A 22,095-nucleotide genomic window follows, 5' to 3' on the forward strand; every position below is an offset into this window, starting at 1 on the left:
GATGCAGTGAGCTGCCGCAAAAGGCAGTGAGGCGCCCTCTGCTGGAGAAACCAAGGAAACCTCCGTCAGAAGAGTGTTCAGATCATGGACATCCTGATGCCCCTTCCCATCCCATGTCCGAGATTCTGTCCTGGTGCCTTTTACTAAATGTGATGGCAGACATTGGTTTCGAGTCTACTTTTAAGATTAAATCTTTTGAAAACTTGATCCTCCATCTCGGTTAAGCTGCTACCAGGACAGTGGGTAGGTAGGCTCCTGGGACACAGCTTCTGAAATAGAAGGCCTGTGTATTCTTTGATCCAGTTCAGAGATAAACTGTTGATTAATGTGGCTACATTTATAGCAAATAGGACATTACATTGTTTCTGTGAAATAGACCTTTAAAAGAACAACAGCTATCTTCCCTTTGAGTTGCGGATACGAACCTTTAGCACAGTAGAGAGTATAACTGCAAAGTAATTTTAATTATCACTTTTTATGATAAAAACATTACATGCACACAGAGGTAAAAGCAAACACTACATAAGGAAAGGCAATACAGGGGAGTTTTCCTTTTACTCCAGATTCCACTCATCCCTTAGAGTTAACCACTCTTACTGGTTTTCTAACATAGGCTCTTTTCTTCTATATGCTGCTCTCTCTACCTGGCTTTTGGTTATCAGCATAGAGCGGAGACCTTTCCATATCAGCACTGCCCTCATTCCTTTTGGTAGCTGCGTAGTATTCCACTGCTTGGCTCTTCCATGGTAGGTTCATTCCATCAGTCCCCTATTGATGGACATTCACAATATTTCCATTTTTCGTGGATTTATCCAGTTATTAGAACATGACATGAGCATCTTCTTTGCCCATAGAGCAAACTCTACTGAGCGGGGAATGTATACATATAAAATAAGTCCCTAGAAATAGAAATACCAGATGAAAACATAAACACATTTCAAACACATTTTAAATTGTGAAAGATAATGCCCAGTTGTCCTCCAGAGCGATTGCACCAGTCTGACCACCAACAGGGAACGAGAGACCCTCCTCTGAATTTAACTAAGTCCTTTGAACACTGATTCATAGCTGACTTCCGTACAAAGCAGATCAACGTTGGTATTATAACTACCTTCTACTTTACTTGTTGTAGAAACCCGAATTTTTTTATTTTTTTTTACCCAAGGTGAGCTAAAGGCAGGGTACAGTTACAGTGGAAGTCTTTCCTCTGTAAATTACATGACAAGGCTATTCCTCCTGCACAGAATATCCAATTTCCACCGCAGCATGCACCCTTCTTACCACAGGGCTGTTGACAGCCCTGAGGATGTCTGAGAAGTACACTGCGAGTTAACTTTCTTCCTTTCCGTTACCAAAGTGGGGAGCCCCCGTTGTGCACAGACACCATTTCCAATACCATGTTATGTTTCATTCATTCCAAGTTTATGGTTTAACTCATTCAGTCCAACTTTTCATAACCAGAGGATTTTTCGAGGCACTTGGCCAGATACTCTCTGCAAGGCTGAGCCTTACCCCCTCCCTCCCAAAAATGTACTGACTTACCAGTTATTAACCACATTACTTTTTTAGAGATGTATTCTTGCAAGTATCTCCCTGGGGCTGGATCTTAGGAAGACAGCAGCCTAGTGAATGTGTGTAATCAGACTAAACAGCTAGTAACCGTTATCAGATCTGTCAGAAAGACCAAACCAGCTGTGTGGGTCTTCCTGAAAACCAGGACCAAGGAAGTCTAATTAGAATACATCCGGTTTTTCAAACTTCATTGCATCTTATTTTCATGGTCTAAACTGTTGAGCAGTAAAAGCAGAAAGATTGGACCTGGCAAGTAAAGGCAGATTTTGCCACATTGCATATGTAGAAGGTGTTAAGTTGCAGCAGAAGGCAAATTGTGGATGCTGCTTTTTGTCTATTTCTGACATCCCTAGAGCTGCAAATGTTAAGTTGCTTTTGTTAGTCAAACTCAGACACTATTATTATAAGTTAATGATATAATTTCCCACCCCCATGAAGCTTTCTCTTAAAAAAAAAAAAAAGTGGGAATCGGTAATACCAGGAGGCTGGCATGTTCAATTAAGCATGGTAAGTTTCTCTTTTGATTAAATCTGAAATGAACTGAATCATCTCATTTTAGTCATGGACCACTAAGCCCTCAGGAACAGTTAGTTAAGAATGCTCAGCATGTGTCAGCACTTCTGTTGCAAACCAGTGCTTCCAAATGAAATTACAGGCACCAGTTTACAATGTAACATCGAGGATTCAAGAAACTAGGAAGTAGGGAGTCAAAGTAATTGACAATTCTCAGACACATGAAATCCAGGTGACAGGAGATGATAAACGTACATGATCTAGGGGCTGCTTCTGAATGAATGTCAGCCAAACCTAAAGTCAAAATAAATAATTGGGTAATATCTAGGCTCCTTGTGAGAAAGAACTGTTCAAGTTCGGTTTTTTATATACAAGTCAGAGTAACCATTCAATACACATTTACTGCACCCGCCTCTTTGTCAGGTACTGTGAGCAAATCAAAACCTTGCCCAAATCATCCATTCATGTCACAATCTTGGGTGCAGAGACGCACCCAAGATAGCGGCTTTGAAAAGTGACTCCCGAAGAGATCTTTTGCACGCCTCAGGTGGCAGCGGGGCTGGATGTTGGCGAGTCTTGAGATCTGAGGCCTGTCCTAGTAAAGCGATTTTTTTAGTCATTTATCTCTTAGATATCCGCAGGGTGCTAAGGATGGGAACAAGAGGAAGGCATTCAAACCTTCCATCTGGCAACCCCTACCCAGCTCAGAACTCCAAAGCTGAGATCAGAGAAACCCCTCTGAGAATTGTGTGTGTGAGAGCCATTTGTATCTCTGTCTCTGACGCAGAAATTTACAGAAAATTAAGTTCCTAAAATAATAAAGCAGGTGACCTAAAATGATAGAGAATATTAGCTTTCCAGCAGTGTCAACCTCGGCTAAGGTCAGCAAATTGGCTCTTTTCCCGAAACACTGTATTCGGCCAGTGATCCCCGCTACAAGCTTTTCGGTTTGTAAAATTCCAGTTTTGCCTGAACCTAGTTAGATTATATATATATATATATATATATATATTTTTTTTTAAGGAGCTTCAAAATAGAGAAATATTAACTGTAAACACTATTAGACTTTAGAGGCTTAATCACCCCATTAACCTAGAATGCCGGGTGAGTTTTGTACACTGTTCTTCTGGTCCTTCTTTGTTTCTCTGCCCCCAGAAGGAACATAAACAATGAATAGATTTCCATACAGCAAGCACTGTAAGCGCCACACACACACACACACACACACACACACACACACTCCCTTTGTCATTTGTACTAAGGTTGTTACATTCATAAACATTTACAAAGAACCAACCTAAGAAGTAGGCACTGGGGAGTGGATGAGAAATGGCATCCCTATCCTTGAGGGGCCCACGGTTCGCTGGAGAGAGGTCAGTAAAATGCCTCCAAGGGTCTGTGATAACAGGTATGGTAGGACGGGTATGAGAGGTGCCTTGCCAGTCCAGGAAAGGAACTCAAGGAAAGCTTCCTGAAAGATGAGGTGCTTTAAATCATTCTTTAAAAGGAGTAAGACAAGCAAATAACAAGTGTGGGGCATTCCAAGCCACAAGAAGCATAACTTAAAAACTGGGAGACCAGCTAAGAGATTGTAATCAATATCCAGGCAGGAAATGTTGGACCTAAGGTGTTCAAAGGTAGACTCAGAAGGAGCTGGCAACTCATTGAGCATGGGGCATGAGAGGGATCTCTAAGATGGCTGGAAAACACTGGGAGTGAGGAAATCACCAACAGAAAATGCAAGGAGATGGGCGCATTCCCAGGAAGAAGGTGATGTGTGGGAGTGGGGCGCAGGCTGCGTTTAACTGTTGGAGGGACTTTCTGAGTGAAGTGTTCAGAAGTCCTTTGGATAAGAGGATCAGAGCCAGAGATCTGATTTGGAAATCACCGATATTCAGGTGGAGGTCCGCCGGATTCTTTGGAAGAATGTGGGGGATAAGGGGGAGGGAGCCTGGGGAATAGTAGCTCAAGGCTCACTCACAGGAGTCCTGGAAAATCAGATTGGACTTCGAGGACAGGGCTGAAGAATATCAGATGCACTGAGAGACCCAGGCATGTGGAGGCAAAGAGTGGCCCAGGGCGGGTTCAGTGGAGCGATGCTGCCAAAGGCCTGATGCAGAGTGCAGAAGTGAACGAAGGAGCCCTAAGGGTTCCCAACGAAGCACCAGCATAGGCGGACCTTTCTAGAGGCTTGGCTGCAGAGGGCAGGCGAGAGAGGGCAGTGCCAGACTCTTGACTCAATTGACTCTAAAGTCAAGAGAAAGGTTCCCGGGGGAGAGCCTTAACCAGGACTGTATGCTGAAGGAAAAGGAAGGACTGGAGATTCACCACGAGTGAGTAGGCAAACTCCCTGCAGGGGCAAGAAATTGGAATAAAGTATCAATCTGTGAGATATCAACTTTTGAAAAGCATTGGAAGTCTTCCAAAATATTTATGAAAGCACTCCACATGTCCAATGAGAAGGTGACCCTGACCAGTGACAGGGACATGATACAGAATCAATTCACATGCGGACAGATCCACTCTTTACGGGTGATTCTAAAGGTCATTCTTATAGAAAATTATTTTTTAAAGCCTCAATAAGGAAATCTGGCCGCTTCATTTCATTCTGTGATGGCCACCAGTTGCGATACAATTATGTATATATTCTCATTAATTAGAGAAAACTAGTCTTCTGATTATGTCTATACAAATACAATTAAATTAGGTTGATTACCTTTATTATATGGTTCATTTACAGAATATTGACTGAAGACATTTTACAAAATATTACAGTACTGGTTTAATTTCCATTAATATCAATGTAGTCATAATTGGTTTACACGATGCTTCACAAAAATCAGAAAAAAAATAATTTAGAGATTGTACTTCAAAAATTAGTATAAGAATAAGTAAACTATGTTCTTGGGATTTTTGCTTAAGGCAAAAATTTTTGCAATGTTTTCCTTTTAAGAATAAAAATCAGGGGGCACCTGCCTGGCTCAGTCAGTACAGTATATGACTCTTGATCTCAGGATTGTGAGTTCAAGTCCCATTTGGGGCATAGAGCTTACTTAAAACAACAACAACAAAACAATAAAAGTCAGGCCAGATCCTATTAGATGAATAAGCTGCCCCATGAGGACAGTTTATAGAATGAAAAGGAGTTTATTCCTTCAAGCTGCTAAGTGGTATCTTGTATCTTGGAACCTTCACTCTTCTGTGAGTTTCCATACCCTTCAGAGAAGGCCCCCACCATCATGAATCTTAAGTCCTTGTTTTTTGTCTCTCTGGCTCTCAGCTGTGACTCTACAGGGCACCAGCTAGATAGATCGTGTTCACTAAACACTGCCTGGTACCCAGCACAGGTTTGGTTAATATTTGCAGAGTAGAAGATTGTTTGTGACTTGCACCCACTTGAAAGCAAAGCTCACACTTCCGAAGAAAGTTGACCTAGGGAGAACTTCACTGGAATTCAGTGGGTACCCATGTGCCAAGCACTATGCTAAGATGCTTGTTGAGGAACACAAGATGACGAGAGAAGGTCTGTGCCCCCAGAGAAGCCTGCTGTATGAGAGAAAGCAGACATGTGGGCAGCAAACTGGAATCAGGGCTGTGATGAGGTATAATCAAGGTGCCATTGGAGTGATGGATTTCCACTTGGGAAGGAGGGGTATGGGTACCATTTGAGAAACCTTCAGGTTGGGCCTTCAGTTAGGCCTTGATGAGAAATAGCTTACTAAAGAGGGAGGAACCAAAGCCCTGATTTCCCTTCTCTGCCCTCTACTGTGCTCTCTGTACCTCCTCTGTGTCACAAAGGCCCCTGTCACCACCCATCTTGTTGGTCCCCACAATATGCAGAATGGGGATGACTGACATGCCCCTGTCTCCCATCTCTGAGCTGTGAACACCTAGCCACCCCATTCTCTCCTACTTACCTCAGAAGTTCCTGGGATTCCACAGGTAGACTTGGCCCCAATGGGGCCTTGGGTTTGGGTAGACGTGAAAGGATTTACTTTGGTCATTAGCCACCAAGAAGCCTCCTAAGGAGTGACTACCTCATCTACATGCCTGGAAACCCAAATACAAGAATTTATCAAGCCCTATGGGGCTCTGAGGACACCACAGAGAACAAGACCCATGGAAATCCCTTCCTTCACAGAGCTTAGCTCCTAACGGAGAGCAACAGATAATCAAGACTAATGATGATGCAGTATATCAGATGGTGGTGAAGGTTAGAGAGAACAAGCTGGGGATAGGAAATACGGGAGAGAGAGGAGCTGCAATTTTAAATAGGCTCCTCAGAGAAGCCTCAGTGAGAAGGTAACATTTGAACAAATACTCGAAGGAGCTGAGAGAGTAAACAGTGGATCTCTAGGGAAAGAATATTCCAGGTAGAGGGACCAGTCAATGCCATGGCTCTGAGGTGGACAACAAGGGAACCAGAATGGCTGGAGCAGAGTGAGATCAGAGACAGGGAAAGATGAGACAGAGCAGCCTAAGTGGCTAACCCCACCCCCCCTTACAGGTCCTTGTAATGACCTTGGCTTTCCCTTTGACCTGGGGACCCACTGCAGGATTTTGCCCAGAGGAGTGACATGATCTGATTGATCACTAAGGATACTAGCATGAGACCAGCCTGGGAGACAGAGAGGTCAAGGTGGGAAGGGAGACTGGGGAGTAGACCAGCAGGATGGTTGCTGGGCCTGGGAGGGGGGGAAAGAAAGGGGACAGCTTCTGAAATATGTTGGAGGTGGAGGTACCAAGTTTGCTGATGGATAGCACGTGGGCTGTGAGGGAAAGAGAGGAACCCAAGCTGACCCCAAGGGCAGTGTTTGCTTATGACCACATCCGTTTCATTGTAAGCCTTCTCAGTGTTGATGGCCCCTCTGACTTGAGTCTCTGCTTCCAGGAAAAAAAAAAAAAAAAAAAAGGCAATGAATAAACAGGAGGAACTGCTGCACTTTTGCTTTTTCAGCTACCTGCCAAGTCCTAGACTTCAAAGACGGAGACAGGAAAGGCAAAACTGAAAACACAAAAATAGATTTAAAAACACTATGCTTAAGTTTTCCCTTCTGTTTCATTTTTTCTTTTCTTCTCCCAAGCCAAGGTCTGTTCACTGAGGTGTGTGTCCCTTTGCATCTATGTGCCTCTTTTGTCCCTTTGCGGCATCGCTGAGCCTTGGAAAGTTCTGCAGCAGCCAGGAGTTCATCTGATCACCGACCCAAAGCATCCCTTTGTAACACTGCCTGTTACAGGAAGGAAGAGAGGAAGGAATTTCCAGGGACTGTTTTAATTAATTAACAGCAGAGCAGAAACAAAATTCATTCCCCTTGCGTGGACAGACCCTCTGAAGGTTATTTTCCTGTGCCACTCGGGGCTTATGTCTGGGGGATAGGGTCGAGGATTTTGATTTCTGATTGTTTTTCGAAATTTGTTCTTAGTGCCACAAGATCCTTATGCTTCGATCTCTTATTCCACTCCTCCCTCCCACCCCCTCCACACATGCTCCCCTGAGGACACTCAGCAGCCATTCCTTTGGAAATTTCGGAACAAGCTCAACTATATTAAAACCCTGTACTAGGTTTTGACGTAGGTGCCTCACGATTTGAGCAGAGTTTGCTATTTCTGAGATTTTAAGTATACAAATATCCATCCCTATGTAAAAATACAACACTTTAAGGCTTCGCACCACAACAGAGTATTTTTTTTTAAGGTTGCCTTAAAACATGTTAAAAATCGCTCCTTCCCTCACTTTGAAAAGTACCCAAAAATGTCTTCATCCTCTATCCCCAGGCACAGAGCTACAATCGTCTCTGAAATCTGTCTCTGTGTGAAAGCTAAGAATGCCAACGTGCCGTCCATGCCTAAAATAGTCTATGGACGCAGCCCCTTTCCGGCCAAGGTCTCCCACACCTGAGGCTGCTGGACATCCATTCTGTTGTGAAAATCAATCTTTTTATTTTCAGCACTTCGTGGGAAGGATGTCCTGAGCATTTAATGTATGTCAGAGCATGTGCATCAACCTGATGCCAATTAACCCATTGAGCCGTCCAGCAGCTGTGTGAGAAGGGCGATCCCTGCTTTAAAATTCTGAGCCTGAGACACAGAGGAGTTAAAACCCCTCACACATCAGGAAGTGCTTTGGCGCGCACAGATCAGGGCACAGAAGTAATTTCTTCGTGAACTCGGTCCTCCCGGTGATGGGGGAAAGCTGATCACCATCTCTCCATTTTCAGATCACAAAGGGATCGATGTTTAAAACACAGAATGGCAGCTCTATCACCGTGACCTCTCAATTTCAGGAAGAGGCAAAATGATCCTTTTCCTAATCAGTTTAGGAACTGACTTTGGAGAACTCCCTGGAACCGAACACCAGTCCCACTAGGCTTAAACCATTGGTTCAGGGTACAGCTAATTCTCCAGGCTGGCATGTTGGGGTTGAGAAGGAAGAAAAGATGCCAACGATTTTCCTAAGGCAACTCGGGGCCATGTCACCCTTGCCCCTGTGGTTTTCATTAGTTTCTTTTTCTTTCTCCTTTTGTTTACAGACTTCTTCCAATGCCAGCCATTATGATAAGCCCCTTGCACACATTTTCTCCCTGAAGCTTTGCATTTAACTCATGTGCCTGCCATTGGAATCCCTGTCCAACAGATGCAAAACCGAAGCTCAGGAATATTGAGGAACTTTCCAAAACTCACCCAGCAGTCAGTGAAAGGGACAGGGTTTAAATCCAAATCTACCTGTCCAAAATTTAAGTCACGTCCAAAATTTAACCACAATACTGTGCTCTCCCCAGCACACTTGTAGCCTAGCTGGTATTCTCCCCAGTTTCTGGCATCAGGCTTGCCCAGGTCCTGAAGGTACCTTGTCTTCCTACCACGAGGCAGAGAGGGTCACTTTGGGAATCACAGGTTCTGTGCTGGCTTCTGTCCTGGGGACCTCAAGCCTACTCTTGTCTGCTTAGCCATCCTCATGATTTTTCTCAGGAGGCGCCCTGTGGCGGTCCCTGGGGTGTCCGTTGGGCTGAAAGGAACATGCCTTACTTTGTCAGGCTTTGCCCCACCACCGTCGAGAACCCCACCTGAGTGCTGAATTCTGAAGGTGGCATTTCAATTACTGCTTTTCTAGAAACTCCTCTTTAAGAGAAGAGTCCTTTTAGGCTGCGGAGGAATGCAGAACGGTAATCAGGTCATGCTAACTGGGACTAAGGTTGAATCAAAGAAGTGGAAGAAGTGAGGGAAAGGAGAGGTCCTGACCAGCCTCCCCAACTTTCCCGGCTGCCCCTAGGGCTAAACCGCAAGAGAAAGCAAAGAGAACTAACCCCTCCCACCTTTCAGCAGCTTAGAAAATCTCAAGTGTTGCTGCAGTGGGAAAAATAGTGACACACTACCTGGAAAGTGCTCGCTGACCTGTGAAGATGTTTGAGAACCTACGAAATCCCAAGTCTAGAATCTTTTCCTACCCTACACCCCCAGGCTTCCTTCAGAGGATTTGGGGAAGCTAGCCCATGAGTGGCAGGACCGTTCCATGCTTTGGGGTGCCTTTTATGATAATTTCCTTCTAGTCTACAGCTGAACAACACTCCTGTTCACCACACACAGTAGGGAATCAGCTGTTTCCTGTCAAGTATGTTCTCTGCCGTGATTCCTGACTTGGGGGCATTCCTTAGGTTGGGTTGTTTCAGGTTGTTTCTACAGGCTTATTTGTCTCATCTTCTGAACGCTTTCCTGCTTTATTGTCATTTTTTTGTAATTGTTAAATGGCAATTACTGATCATCTTCATTTCACAGAGCTATAGACGTTTCTGAGTTCAAACAGTGACCCTGAGACCACTGAAGAGTTTCACTGCTAGAAGCACCATCTTCCGTGTTTCAGAACTTTCTTTCTCCATCTTCTGGGCTTTTTAGCAAATGAAGGAGGACCTCTTGGAGGTATCTTCCACGAGCAGTCCCCCTCTTCGGGCTTATGGCTGCAGGGTAAGGAGCAGCAGATAAGACTGGGTTGGCAGCGAGGAGAGAGCCTGGTGTTCACGCTGCCAACCTCCAGGTAGTCCTGCCCGCCGCCTCCTTCTTTGAACCCCTTTTCTCTTAATTTTCTGTCCTTTCTTAGTCCCTTTCCCCTCCACCTCCTCTTAATCCCCAGCCTTTCTCTTCGTTCCCCTTTTCTTCCCAGAGTTTCCCTCAGAAATTAGATAAAAACAGCTGAATTCAAAATACCTTCCAGCACGGAGACGCTAACGCTGACCGTCTGCCTCCCTCAGGGACGGACATCGCGCCTGTCGCCTCATCCTTCTTTCTCACTCCTCGTGAAGCCCAAGCCACATGCCGACCTTCTTGGCTCTGTGTTACGTTTCCTTTCCTGTTTCCTTCGAGAGCGTGCGCCCTGAGGCACGTTTGTCCCTTTCACCGAGGCGCTGTCATCCTAGATGCCGCCTTTGTGGTAGAAAGTGTCTGGGCTTGGGACTCACGGAGCTTGGAAGCAGAAAGGGCTCCATCGGGTGTCACCTTCACCATTGGAATCAGCTGGTCCCACTCTGGCTTCCAACTCCTGTCACCCCCGCCCAGTCACACAAGTCACCACTGTGACGACACCCCGTGACTTCCACCTGAGAGGAGGGGAGGCTCAGCAGATGCCAAACTGGCGTGTCCCATCCTAGGAAAAGAGACCCTCTCGAAAGAAGTATCTGGGTTTGGGTGTGGTTTGGTTCAGTTTGGGTCTAACTAGAAAAGTAAAATGAGCTCCCCCCGTGAGTATGCTGCTAGAGAATTCAGCCTACACAAATGCCTATGGAGAAAATTGTAGAAGTTGGGATACCCTGAAGGGACTCAGACCATCTGAATCTAGGCAAGACCAGTCTGTTTAAAATGAGACTCCTTGTACCTTGAATGTTCTGGGGGGGGGGGGGGGGGGGGCACGAGGCGGCAGGAGGAGGAGATCAAGGATTAAAAAAGAAAGCAAAACGGGCTACGTTTTACTAATTTCTGCATTTTTGCATGCTTTTTTTTTTCCTGTGCCTGTTGCATGCATTTAACCATTAATTATGTCAATAATGGAAAAGAAATTGTTTTACTTGTGGCATAGCTGTTTGAAATGATGATTTTGAGAACTTGGAGTATTTTTCCAGCACCTTTCCCTAAGCCTAAGCGGCTCATCGCTGACAGACTTTATTGGCTGCGCTCGGTTGATCGTTCTTTGCCCTAAACCCCCAGGTGGAAGCAGTTGCCTCCTTGATGCTTTAATTGCAGCTGACTCAGCTAATTCAGAAAGCTGGGATGGATCCTCCCAGCTTGTTTAGAAATGTCCATGTTGATTAAGATAGATGTTTGAAACCAAAGTCAACTCGAAGGCCCCCTGGACTTGGCTTTCCGGGGATGAAAGCCAGTTCTGGGATGGACATTTAGGGGCTGTGTCTTCATCGCAGCTCTGTGTCTTTGGACCTGTTTTGGATCTCAGCAGGAGGGGGAGTTTTAGGGATGATCGGTGCCTTCGTTTATTTTGTAAGCAAGCGGGAGGGAGGGTAGAGGTCCAAGTCCAACCGTCCATCTGTGGTCTGGCTGCTTGAGATTCTCAACAGAGATTTGGGCTAAAGTAATCCACAAAGGTAAGAGCGGGACACGGGGCCTTTGGGTTGAGCATGCAGCTGTGGAAGCCACAGGCCTGTTGAGCGGGTGCTTTGCCATTTTCCACGAGCCCCTCTCTTTATCTTCCTCCTCATTCTGTCTCCTTTCCACTGCTTTCTCTTGCTTCAGGGAGGTTCAGAGAAAAGGCTTCTATTCTCCACAAGATTGCCAAGAAGAAATGCCAGGTGGATGAGAACGAGAGGCAGAACGGGGCCGCCAACCACGTGGGTAAGTACAGAGAAACTTGTATCCCGTGACTTTCCCGGAGCACACGGAGGGGAGCAGGGAGGCAGGACCCAGCGTGGGCCCCCTTAACTTGGTGCGGACCCCCAACTCTGCATGGTCCATGACACACCCACTAAGTTCGCAACCGGTTCACTTAGTCACTCCTAAACTGAGTGAGGGTATCCCTTCAAGGCAACACCACCTCTCCTCTCTCATGAATTCAGCAATAGCAGTCCAGGTCTCTTTGGGCTGACTTTTTCTGAGTTCCTGTGTGAACCAGATCGTGACATTCAGACATCTTATTTTAACTTGGAACATGATGTTCCTCCTGTCTGCAACTATAATTTAACTCACTAATTCTAAATTCAGACTAAATTTAACCTAATCTGGATCTCTGCTACAAACGATGCAATTGCCCAAGAAACTGCAATGATCTGCAGACAAAATGCTACAGGGTTGCCCTCAAAATACAGGACATTCCTAAGGAAGAGTTTATGCCTCAGGGCACCTGGGTGGCTCAGTCAGTTAAAGCCTCTGCCTTTGGCTCAGCTCATGATCTCAGGGTCCTGGGATGGAGCCCTGCAGTGGGCTCTCTGTTCAGCGGCAAGTCTGCTTCTCCCTCTCCCTCTGTGATTACTTTCACTCTCTCTAAAATAAATAATATTTAAAAAGAAGAAGAGTTTCTGCCTCTCCTTTTGGCCTGACTTCTGGCTCCCGTAAGATCTTTGGCCAAGAAACAGTCAAAATTCTATTGGGCATGAAAAGAAAGACTTGAGGGAAATAAGCTCAAGTGTTATATATTGTATGCAGGCTCTATTTCTTCTCCTCTGTTCATGTCTGTTCTCAAACATCTTAATTCCACTTTGGGACCTGATCATCCCTTTTGGTAGGGTCAGGCTTGGCCATCGTGGGCTGATCTCGATGTTGTCTCACTTCAGCTAACAGACACCCCAAAACCCAGTTTTAATATTTCCCCAGGTACTTGGTGTTTGGTATTTTTCATAACTGGACCAAGAATATTAGGGTTAGCCGGCAGAGCTCCACACTGCAGAACATCACATAACAGTGTCACTATTAAAAACATGGAAAGATAAAATAAATTTGAGCTTCTGTGGCTTTTTATATTTTAATATATTTATGCCTCTGTATTCTACAGCTAAATACATGAATAAACAGAAACCTTTCCCTGATTTCCAAAAGGTGGCCACTTCAAGGCCAATCGTTTTTATGTAACTCTCAAAATACTTTTCCAGTGATACAAATGTGTTGTCCTTCAGAAGTCACTAGAAACAAACATTCTGCACTCTGTGAGCGGTCCGAGAACACTCATATCTTATACTGAGGAGCATGACGATACTCCCGGCAACCGTGACGTGGACCCTTACGGCTTGTCTCCTGAAATCCTAAATTTCCCCAGCACAGTCAGAAGGCCTAAGCACCTTTCTATTTTGCTCCCACTGAAGTCATGGCAGGCCTTGGTGGTGCTGATCCCTGATCCCAGGAAGTGCTCCTCTCAGCCCCCAGAAGAAATCTACTAGTGCCGGGCAGTTACTGTAATCATGATCGGGAGAGTTTGTTGCTTGCTTGCTCTGTGCCAGCTCTGCGCCAAGTGCTTTGTCTGCATGTTGTTATTTCATCATCCGCAGGGATACCCTTTGATTGCTGTATTGTTGTTAGCAGTATTAGCTCCTCCCCCCAGGTTCACAAGTGAGGAAGGGGAATCCCAGAGAAGTTCAAGTACTTGCTCAGCGTCCTGCAGCATAAGCAGTAGAACCGGAGTAAAGAGCCCAGGCTGGTCTGCGATGCCCAGTGTCAGAGATTCCCAGGGCTTCACCAGGACCCTGGAGGCACTTCTCAACTCCCGGAGGGAGACTGGAATCTGTACCTGCTGACCTGTGGCTCGTGCCAGGCAGACGTTACCTCTCACTTAGGAGTGACAGAGGTTTCCCTCTGTTTCTCGTTCACCTTTCCCTCGCCCTGCTTGTGATAGGATGCCCAGGTGTAGGACGGGCTGAATAGCATTCTCCAGGCATTGAGAAGGCCAGGCTCTTGAGCCTGCCCCTGCCACCCAGATACAGGCAGGGATGTATACTCAATGAGTCTAGAGAATTAGAGCTGGAAGCAGTGGGCCCTAAGGTCAACCAGTTGCACCCCCTCATTTTACAGATAAGGTTCCTAAACCCAAAGAAAGGAGATTTGCCTTAAGTCCCAGCCTAATAATGGCAGAGCAAAGCCTTGGACCCAAGGCTCCTGGGGCCCTAGCCATAAATATCCTTTCTAGAATGTCATATAAAAGAAAAGATCCTACAGTAAAAAAAAAAAAAAATATATATATATATATATATATATATATATATATATATATATATTATCTCCATCCATCCGTCCAAGGGGGATGGTCTGATGGTCCTGGGTATAAATATTAGTGTGTAGATTGAGTATGGGTTTGGTGAAAAAAAAAAAAATCTGTGTTCATGTTCTCGAATGGTTACTTGGGGACGTGCCTAATGTAGAAAATGCCAGCCAGGGGAGCTGAAAGGGGGCTCAAGATATAAGGCTGGACTGAGAGAGCCAGAGAGCTATTAAAGAGAGGAGGAGGACTGAAAACACCGAAAGGTATTGGGGAGAATGGTAAAAAATCCTTTGCCACTTGGCACCACCCCAGCCCTGGGTCTTACCACCACCCTTCGGAGACCACTGTCTTCTCTGGCCCAGCACTTCAGGACATTCCTTCCCATATGGCTCTTACCCCACTGACTCCCATTTGCTTTCTCTGTGTGTGTCTATGTTGTACCACAGAAAAAATCGAGCTCCCAAACAGCACAAGCACGGAGGTTGAAATGACACCGTCCAGCGATGCTTCGGAACCTGTACAAAACGGAAATCTGTCCCACACCATTGAAGCTGCGGATGCCCAGGTATGGCTCTCCCCTGGCTCTTGATGTCCTAGCACCAGCGGTGCAGACCTTCCGTTCTCCTCGGAGGCGCACGCTCCCGGGCAGGGCAGACTCTGGGCAGAGCCGATTCTCTTTGTGTCTGTGGCTCAGTACGGGCAAAGGGCCCCAAGTGCATCAAGCTCTTTGAGCACTGAATGAATTCACACATTCTCTGAGCTGCTGCCTCTCAGAGTGAGATCGGTGGCCTCGTGCATATAATCCAGAGATCAAAATGCAGATCCCTGGGCTGTACTCCAGACCTGATGAAGCAGCATCTTGGGGTAACGGCATCCAGGTATCAACCTTTTAAACCTGCCTCCCGGGGATTCTTCGTAAATGATGACTGTTCGGTGCCTGTCGCAGTCTGATCCTTTCTCTGTGTCTTTAAGATCAAGTAACCAAGGAACTACAGCTGGTCACACCTTGGTTAACCCCCCTTTTCCTTCCCTGTCTCTGCAATTGAAATTAAACCGTACTCTGGCTGGTTCTGCCCTCCAGTGGTGCAACCGATAGCTGCTTGGCCTAATTAGAATACTCAACCTTCTATGTGCTCTGCGCCGTGGATTTGGTACTGGCACTTTGCATATATTGCCTTTAAACCTCACAGCTGAAGGAGGAGGCCTTTACTTTCTGCATTTTAGATGTGAGGAAGCAAAAGCAGGACAAGATGAAGGGCTTCGTCAGGATTACCTATCCAGTAGTTAGCGGAGCTGAGATTCAGTTCCTGGTCCGTCTAAATAGAGTGCCGGGACTCTTGCCACCACACAGCACTGCCTCTGGACCACAGCTGCTCCCAAAAGGAAGCAGAAGCCCCAAAAGGAGGTGATGCTTGCCATGGTTCTGGATCTCCACTGCACCAAGTGTATCAGGATATCTTAGGTATGGAGGCCCATTTTCATCAGGCACCCTCGGTCCGCATTTCACAAACTCAAATGCGCTTGCAAAGCTTGCAAAGCTCCTGGGGAATCCTGTTAAAATTCAGAATCAGATATGTCTTGTCTGGAGTGGGTCCCAGAGTCTGCAAAGCCCCCAGATGGTTCTGGCACTGCTGGTCCAAGGACCTCACTTGGAATAGCACGGCTGTAAAGTTCATGGCCTACTTCTCTAGACAGAATTTTCCCGATGAGCCGAAAAGTTACACTGTGCCCACAAATAGAAACCAGACTACGACAAATCTATTCTGGCGCTCTCTCCTCCTCTATGCCAGGATACACTCTCAATGGAGCCTGCTCTTCGATGGGGGAAAGCATGCTAATTATTGTCCATTGCCCTAATCCCCTAAAAGAATAGGCAAGGAAAGTCTCTGCTTGAAGGAAAGGGTAAAGATGTTGAGCACCTTTTTTGTGTACCTGTTGGTCATTTGTAGGTCTTCTTTGGAAAAATATCTATTCAGGCCCTTTGCCCATTTTTTAATCTGGTTATTTATTTATTTTGCTACTGCGTTGTAGGGGTTCCTTATATAATTTGGATATTAGCCAGATATATGGCTTGGCAAATACTTTCTCTCATTCCATAGACTGCCTTTCTTCTTGTTGATGGCTTCCTATGCTGAGCTTTCACAAAATATTTATCTACACCAAATGACTATGTAGTGCACCTTAAATAGATATGATCTGTATTAGTCCATTATACTTCAATGACGCTGGAAAAGAAATAAAGAAAGGAAATGGTAAAGAAAGGGAGCTCCTTCTGCCCTATCTCCTCTGCCTTCTAGGCTCTCTCTCTTCTGCCCAGAGCCCTGCGGTCCCTTTGCATTAGCTCAAGGGTAAGCTGGCAGAGCAGCTTATGTCCCTGTGGATAAGCAGCATGTGGCAGCAGGAGGCAGGCCCCAAGGACATCTGGCTGCCCTTGGGGATGGCACAGTCACAGGTGTGCGGAGGGCAGCGTCCTCATCGTGCCTCTCCATCTGGCTGGCAGAGGGACAGCTGTGCCCCCCAACAAGAGAGTGCCTTGCTGCAGGGGAGGGAGAAAGCCCCGCCTGACCCCTCCCTGAGCAGAGTTGTGCCCCCAGGTATCACATCAGGAAACAGCACAGATTTGTGCACCACCTCAAGGGCAAACAGATGTCCAAAGAGCCACCCGTGCTGGCCACAGGACAGCCTGCTGGAGGCTGGCAGGTCCACCCAGAGTGAGTTACCTAATCTTGCTTCAGTGTCCCCATTGACAAATTAGAGATACTAACAGTGCCGGCCTTTTTTGGGTTATTGGGAGAGTTGCATTAAAAAACATGAGAAGGGGCGCCTGGGTGGCTCAGAGGGTTAAAGCCTCTGCCTTCGGCTCAGGGTCCTGGGATCGAGCCCCGCATCAGACTCTCTGCTTGCAGGAGCCTGCTTCCCTCTCTCTCTCTTCCTGCCTGCCTCTCTGCCCACTTCTGGTCTCTATCTGTCAAATAAATAAATAAAATCTTAAAAAAAAAAAAAAAACATATGGGAAGTACTTAGCACAGAGCTAGATGCTGCAGTTTATATTATTGTGTGCCCACACTTACTGTATACATCCCAGCCAAGGTTTCCTGCTCGTTTGGGTAAAATAAAAATGTAATGCATATAGGTAGAGAAGCTGCAGATGAACACACACACACACACAGATGAATATATATATTCATACAAATTTGGGTGTGTGTGTGTGTGTGGTGTCTAAGGGTAGTCAGGATATAATAAGTAAATAAATAAACATTTGTGGTAAGTAAGTAATTATAGCCCAGTGTGACTGCAGCTCTGTGCAAAGTGCTGTGGGAGCCTGCCTGAGGAAGAGAAAATATAAATATTTATATAAATATAAATATAAAATATATTTTCTCCCAAGAGAAAATATAAAAGCGTCATGGAAGAGGTAACATTTGACTGGGTGTTGGTGGGTGAGTAGGAGTTCGTTGCTCAGAGAAGGAAATGACAAGTGCAAATGTGTAAAACCTTAAGAGGGAAGTTCGTGTTTAGTGATGAGTGAGAAGGCCAGTGGACCTGGAGACCAGAGCAGAAAGTGAGGAGGGAGGAAAGATCCACTAGGAAAGGTAAATGGGGCTGAAACTCTTCAACTGTTCAATCAGAAAAAATTTAAGTGTTCATCTAGTACGTGTCAGGCACCATGCTGGGCACTGGCGATACCCACCCATTCCTGCAGACCAGAGAACTGGCAAATACAAGATATAGACGACCACAAGGGCCAACATGAAAGTTCAGCATGGTGGTGTGGTGAGGACTATTGGAGGGCTCCTGTAGGTTGGGAGCTATGGGGAGGCTTCAGTAAGGAAGTAGCATTTGAACTGAGGCTGAACTCCAAGGAGGGAGCCAAGGAAAGAGCACCTACCCCGGCAGAAATGGGTTAGGCTTGCTCAAGGAACAGAAAAGTCAGTGTGGCTTATGGGTAGGGACCAGAGGGAGGGAGGATGGTGACAATGAGGTGGGCCAGGAGGATCAAGCAGAGCTGCCTCACCTTGTAGACCATGATAAAGAAGTTCACTTCCTTCTAGGGTCACAATAAGCCACTGGAGGTTCCCATCTGTGATCTGCCCCTCTACAAAAATCCCTAGGCCTATGCTGCCACGTGGAGAGTGAATTTGGGGCAAGAGGGTTGTATACCAATAGTGGGGCAAAGGGGTCACTGCAGGAGTTGAGGCTAAAAGCTGATGGTGGCATGGACCAGTGCAGTAGACATGAAGGAGTGTTGTGGATTGTGAAGGGCATTGTAGGCTCCACCAAGCACCCTGGACTTTACCCTGCTGCGAGTGGGGAGCCACAGAGGTTTAAAGGAAGCCCTGTCAGTGTTGTAAGAGAGGAGCATAGTGCTTTCAAGTTGCTCAAAAGGGGCCAGAGTGAGGGAAGACTGGATACGGGGTGGCAAGGGAAGAGCCTCCCAGTTCAAGGTTCAGCAAACAATGATCCATGGCTAAATCTGGGCTCTAGCCTGTTTTAATTCAACCCGTGAGACAAGAATGTTTTTACATTTTTAAAGGTTTAAAAGAAAAAAAAACAGTAGCAGCATATGTGACAGAGACCATATGGACCACAAAGCCTAAAATATTTACTATCTGGCCCTTTACAGGAAAAGTTTGCCCACCCCTAGACCATCTGCAGTCTTAAAAAAAGAGAGAGAGAGAGAGAAAGAATGAGGAATTTCTTCATGTATTGATATGGAACGATCTTCAATATATGTTCAATGAAAAAGGCTCCTGCCAAATTGTACCCAGTCTAGGATATTTGTATGAGGGGAGAAAACAGAGGGAAATAACAAATGTATTTGCATGGGATGCTACCGATAAAAGTGGCTGTGCTCACTACCTCCTGAACCAGGGCCTGTGTGATGTAGAACCAGAGTGGCAAAGAGTCTTTGCAGTATGCAGCTTTCTATAGCTTTTAAATTTTGAACCCATCAACTGTATCCCTATTCCCAAAAAAATGTAACAACAATAAAAATAATAATGGGTTAAATTAAAACAGAATCAGTATGGTTTAGTGGTTTAAGATCAGAGACTCTGGAGACAGACCACATAAATCCAAATCCCAGATCCGCCACTGACCTGCTCTGTGACTTTGGCCACCTTACTTAACCTCTCTGTTCTCCATTCTCCTTCTCTGTGAAACATGAATAATAATCCAATTTCATAGCGTTGCTGTGAGGATAGAATGCTCTTGGAACAGTTCTTGGCATGTAGGAAACACTGCCTGGGTGTTTGCTATTATTAGTGGTACTTAGTAAAACTTAAAAAATGGTATCTATCAAGGAACCCAGGTGCCAAGGCCTTAGACCAAGTATTTGCTGTGACAGGAAATGGCACTGGTTGGATCTGAAAGCCATTTCTGAGGTGGCATTGAGCAGATCTGGCCCTAGAGAGGGAACAAGAAAGGAAGGTGCAGGTGATCCTGAGGTTGCCAGGCTGAAGTCACTGAGTGATGGGGTACGTTACGGCTCGGACTCCAGAATCAATATAAAGATGCAAAATCAGAATGCTCAGCCCATCCCCCACCCCAAAGCACAGCTTCTCCAGAGATGATTCAGTGCCTTTATGGTGTTAATTTCATCTATTTCCCAGTTGTGTGTTTATCACGCTACATGAAGAATGAGGTGTACATCCTAACTATATTCATGGAAATTATGAGCCCTGTGCACCACGCATGCATTGCAGGTAATCTCCGGAGACTTGAGCCTGTCTCGTGTAATTAACCTGCTGTTTCAAAATCCCTATTTACAAGGGAACTAATTTTACATTGACACCTCATCTCTGAGAGCTTTCTCCAGTACAGGCTTGACACTGGCAACGAAGAACATTTTTAAAATAGTCTCTTTCGCAGAGGGAGCCCCTTTGCAGGAGGTTTTCTGTTTCATTTGTACGTTTTCTGGAACCAAGAATTAATTTGACTTGTAAACGGTTTAGTGCTAATTATCTCCTCCCCGTGACTGCTGACACAATGCAGTCATTGCATTAGAATCATGTAACGCAGAACTGATTCGAGCTGCTGCAGAGAATTTGCCAAGCCTCCAAATGTGCAATGTCGGAACTTTAACAGGGTTCAGAAGACGATTAAAAGAAACAGTCTGGGGGCATCTGAGTGGCTCAGTGGGTTAAAGCCTCTGCCTTCAGCTCAGGTCATGATCCCGGAGTTCTGGGCTCAAGCCCCGCATCGGGCTCTCTGCTCAGCAGGAGCCTGCTTCCCCCCCTCTCTCGCTGCCTCCCTCTCTGCCTACTTGTGATCTCTGTCTGTCAAATAAATAAAATTTTAAAAAAAAGAAAAGAAAAGAAAAAAAGAAACAGTCTGTCCTGCCCAGGACCCAGCATTTTCGTACACTTTCCTTCTGCCAATCTAGACAACAACCAGGTGATGGCCCTTGGGCAGCTTGCTGTGTGAATCAGCCCAACCTTGATGCATTCTGGGGCTCAATGCACAATGCGGCAGAACCCCCTAAATACACGTTCACGATGACCGGGGCAGAAAGGGCAATGCCTTGCAAATGTCTTAGATTCGGCCATCTGAAAGTCTGACTTTTTTAAATTGTGTCCTACATGTTCACATATCGGGAGCTGGTTTTTATATGTAGCAGCTTTTATTTCATTTTGCCTTGAAGATTTTGCTCTGTCCTTAGGGAAATCAGAATTGTCCTTGCTTTGGTGAAAAGTTGCACAAGTGCACCAGTGGGCAAACAGAATTATATAAGAAAATCGCATTTCTAGGGGGAAAAAAAGATGTAGATAGGTAAACACTCAAGAATGTATAAGATGCATGCTTTTTTTCTTACTTGCTTTCTGTACACATAAATATCACCTTAGTGTGTTAAGCTTTTCTTTTCTCCTTCTGGGACCTGAGCCCTGATTTATTTCTCCCCAGTATAATATTGGTCTTTACCTAAGCTCAGGAGAGTTTTTAAGACCTGCTTTCATGAAGCCTCATAGTACTGATAAAGATGTTACAGTATTATGGGACTAAGAATGAGTAAAAAAAAGATGATGAAGGCGATTGTGATTTTAGATTTTTCTTGAAAAATAAGAGAAAGTGCATAAAATATCTCCTTTCCATTAAATGTGGATCTTAAAGATGGCATTAAAAAAAAAAAAAGTCAGGGGCACCTGGGTGGCTCAGTGGGTTAAGCCTCTGCCTTCAGCTCAGGTCATGATCCCTGGGTCCTGGGATCGAGTCCCCACATCAAGCTCTCTGCTTAGCGGGGAGCCTGCTTCACCCCTCTCTCTCTGCCTGCCTTTCTGCCTGCTTATGTTCTCTCTCTCTCTGTCAAATAAATAAATAAAATCTTTTTTTTTTAAAGGCAGCAGTTAGTATGGGTTTTTCTTGTTCTTTGGTTTTGGAGCTCCTTTGGGAGGCTTCATAATAAATTTTGGTCAAAAATGTTAGCTCAGGGGCAACTAGGTGGCTCAGTGGGTTAAAGCCTCTGCCTTCAGCTCAGGTCATGATCCCAGGGTCCTGGGAACGAGCCCCTCATCGGGCTCTCTGCTACGCGGGGAGTCTGCTTCCTCCTCTCTCTCTCCCTACTTCTCCGCCTACTTGTCATCTCTCTCTCTGTCACATAAATAAATAAAATCTTTTTTTAAAAAATGTTAGCTCAGATAGGGGTTTCCAAGATTATTGAAGAAGATGGCACCTAGAATCCCCATGATGTCTTCCTAAAATATTGCCCTGAGTTAGCAAACATTTATGTTCTCAGCCGCAGTGAGGTTTAACCGAGGGTTGAGAACCTCGAACATTCCCGTTATTCAAAGAGCAGGTATCTTTTCTCAGTGACTAAGGTGTAACAACCAGGT

At 45.6% G+C, this 22,095-nt stretch overlaps 1 protein-coding gene across 4 annotated transcripts in view; it reads left to right on the plus strand.

Moving 5' to 3' along the window:
* Positions 1-22,095, plus strand: part of SLC24A2 (solute carrier family 24 member 2) — a 247,518-nt gene that overhangs the window by 182,276 nt on the left and 43,147 nt on the right. For all 4 annotated transcript variants that reach the window (XM_059143371.1, XM_059143373.1, XM_059143370.1 and 1 more), the window contains 2 exons: positions 11,818-11,916; positions 14,713-14,831. In XM_059143371.1, the coding sequence (XP_058999354.1) occupies positions 11,818-11,916; positions 14,713-14,831 (218 nt within the window). The remainder of the gene's footprint in view (positions 1-11,817; positions 11,917-14,712; positions 14,832-22,095) is intronic.

The sequence above is a fragment of the Mustela lutreola genome, chromosome 12 (assembly GCF_030435805.1).
Source record: "Mustela lutreola isolate mMusLut2 chromosome 12, mMusLut2.pri, whole genome shotgun sequence".
NCBI lineage: Eukaryota > Metazoa > Chordata > Mammalia > Carnivora > Mustelidae > Mustela > Mustela lutreola.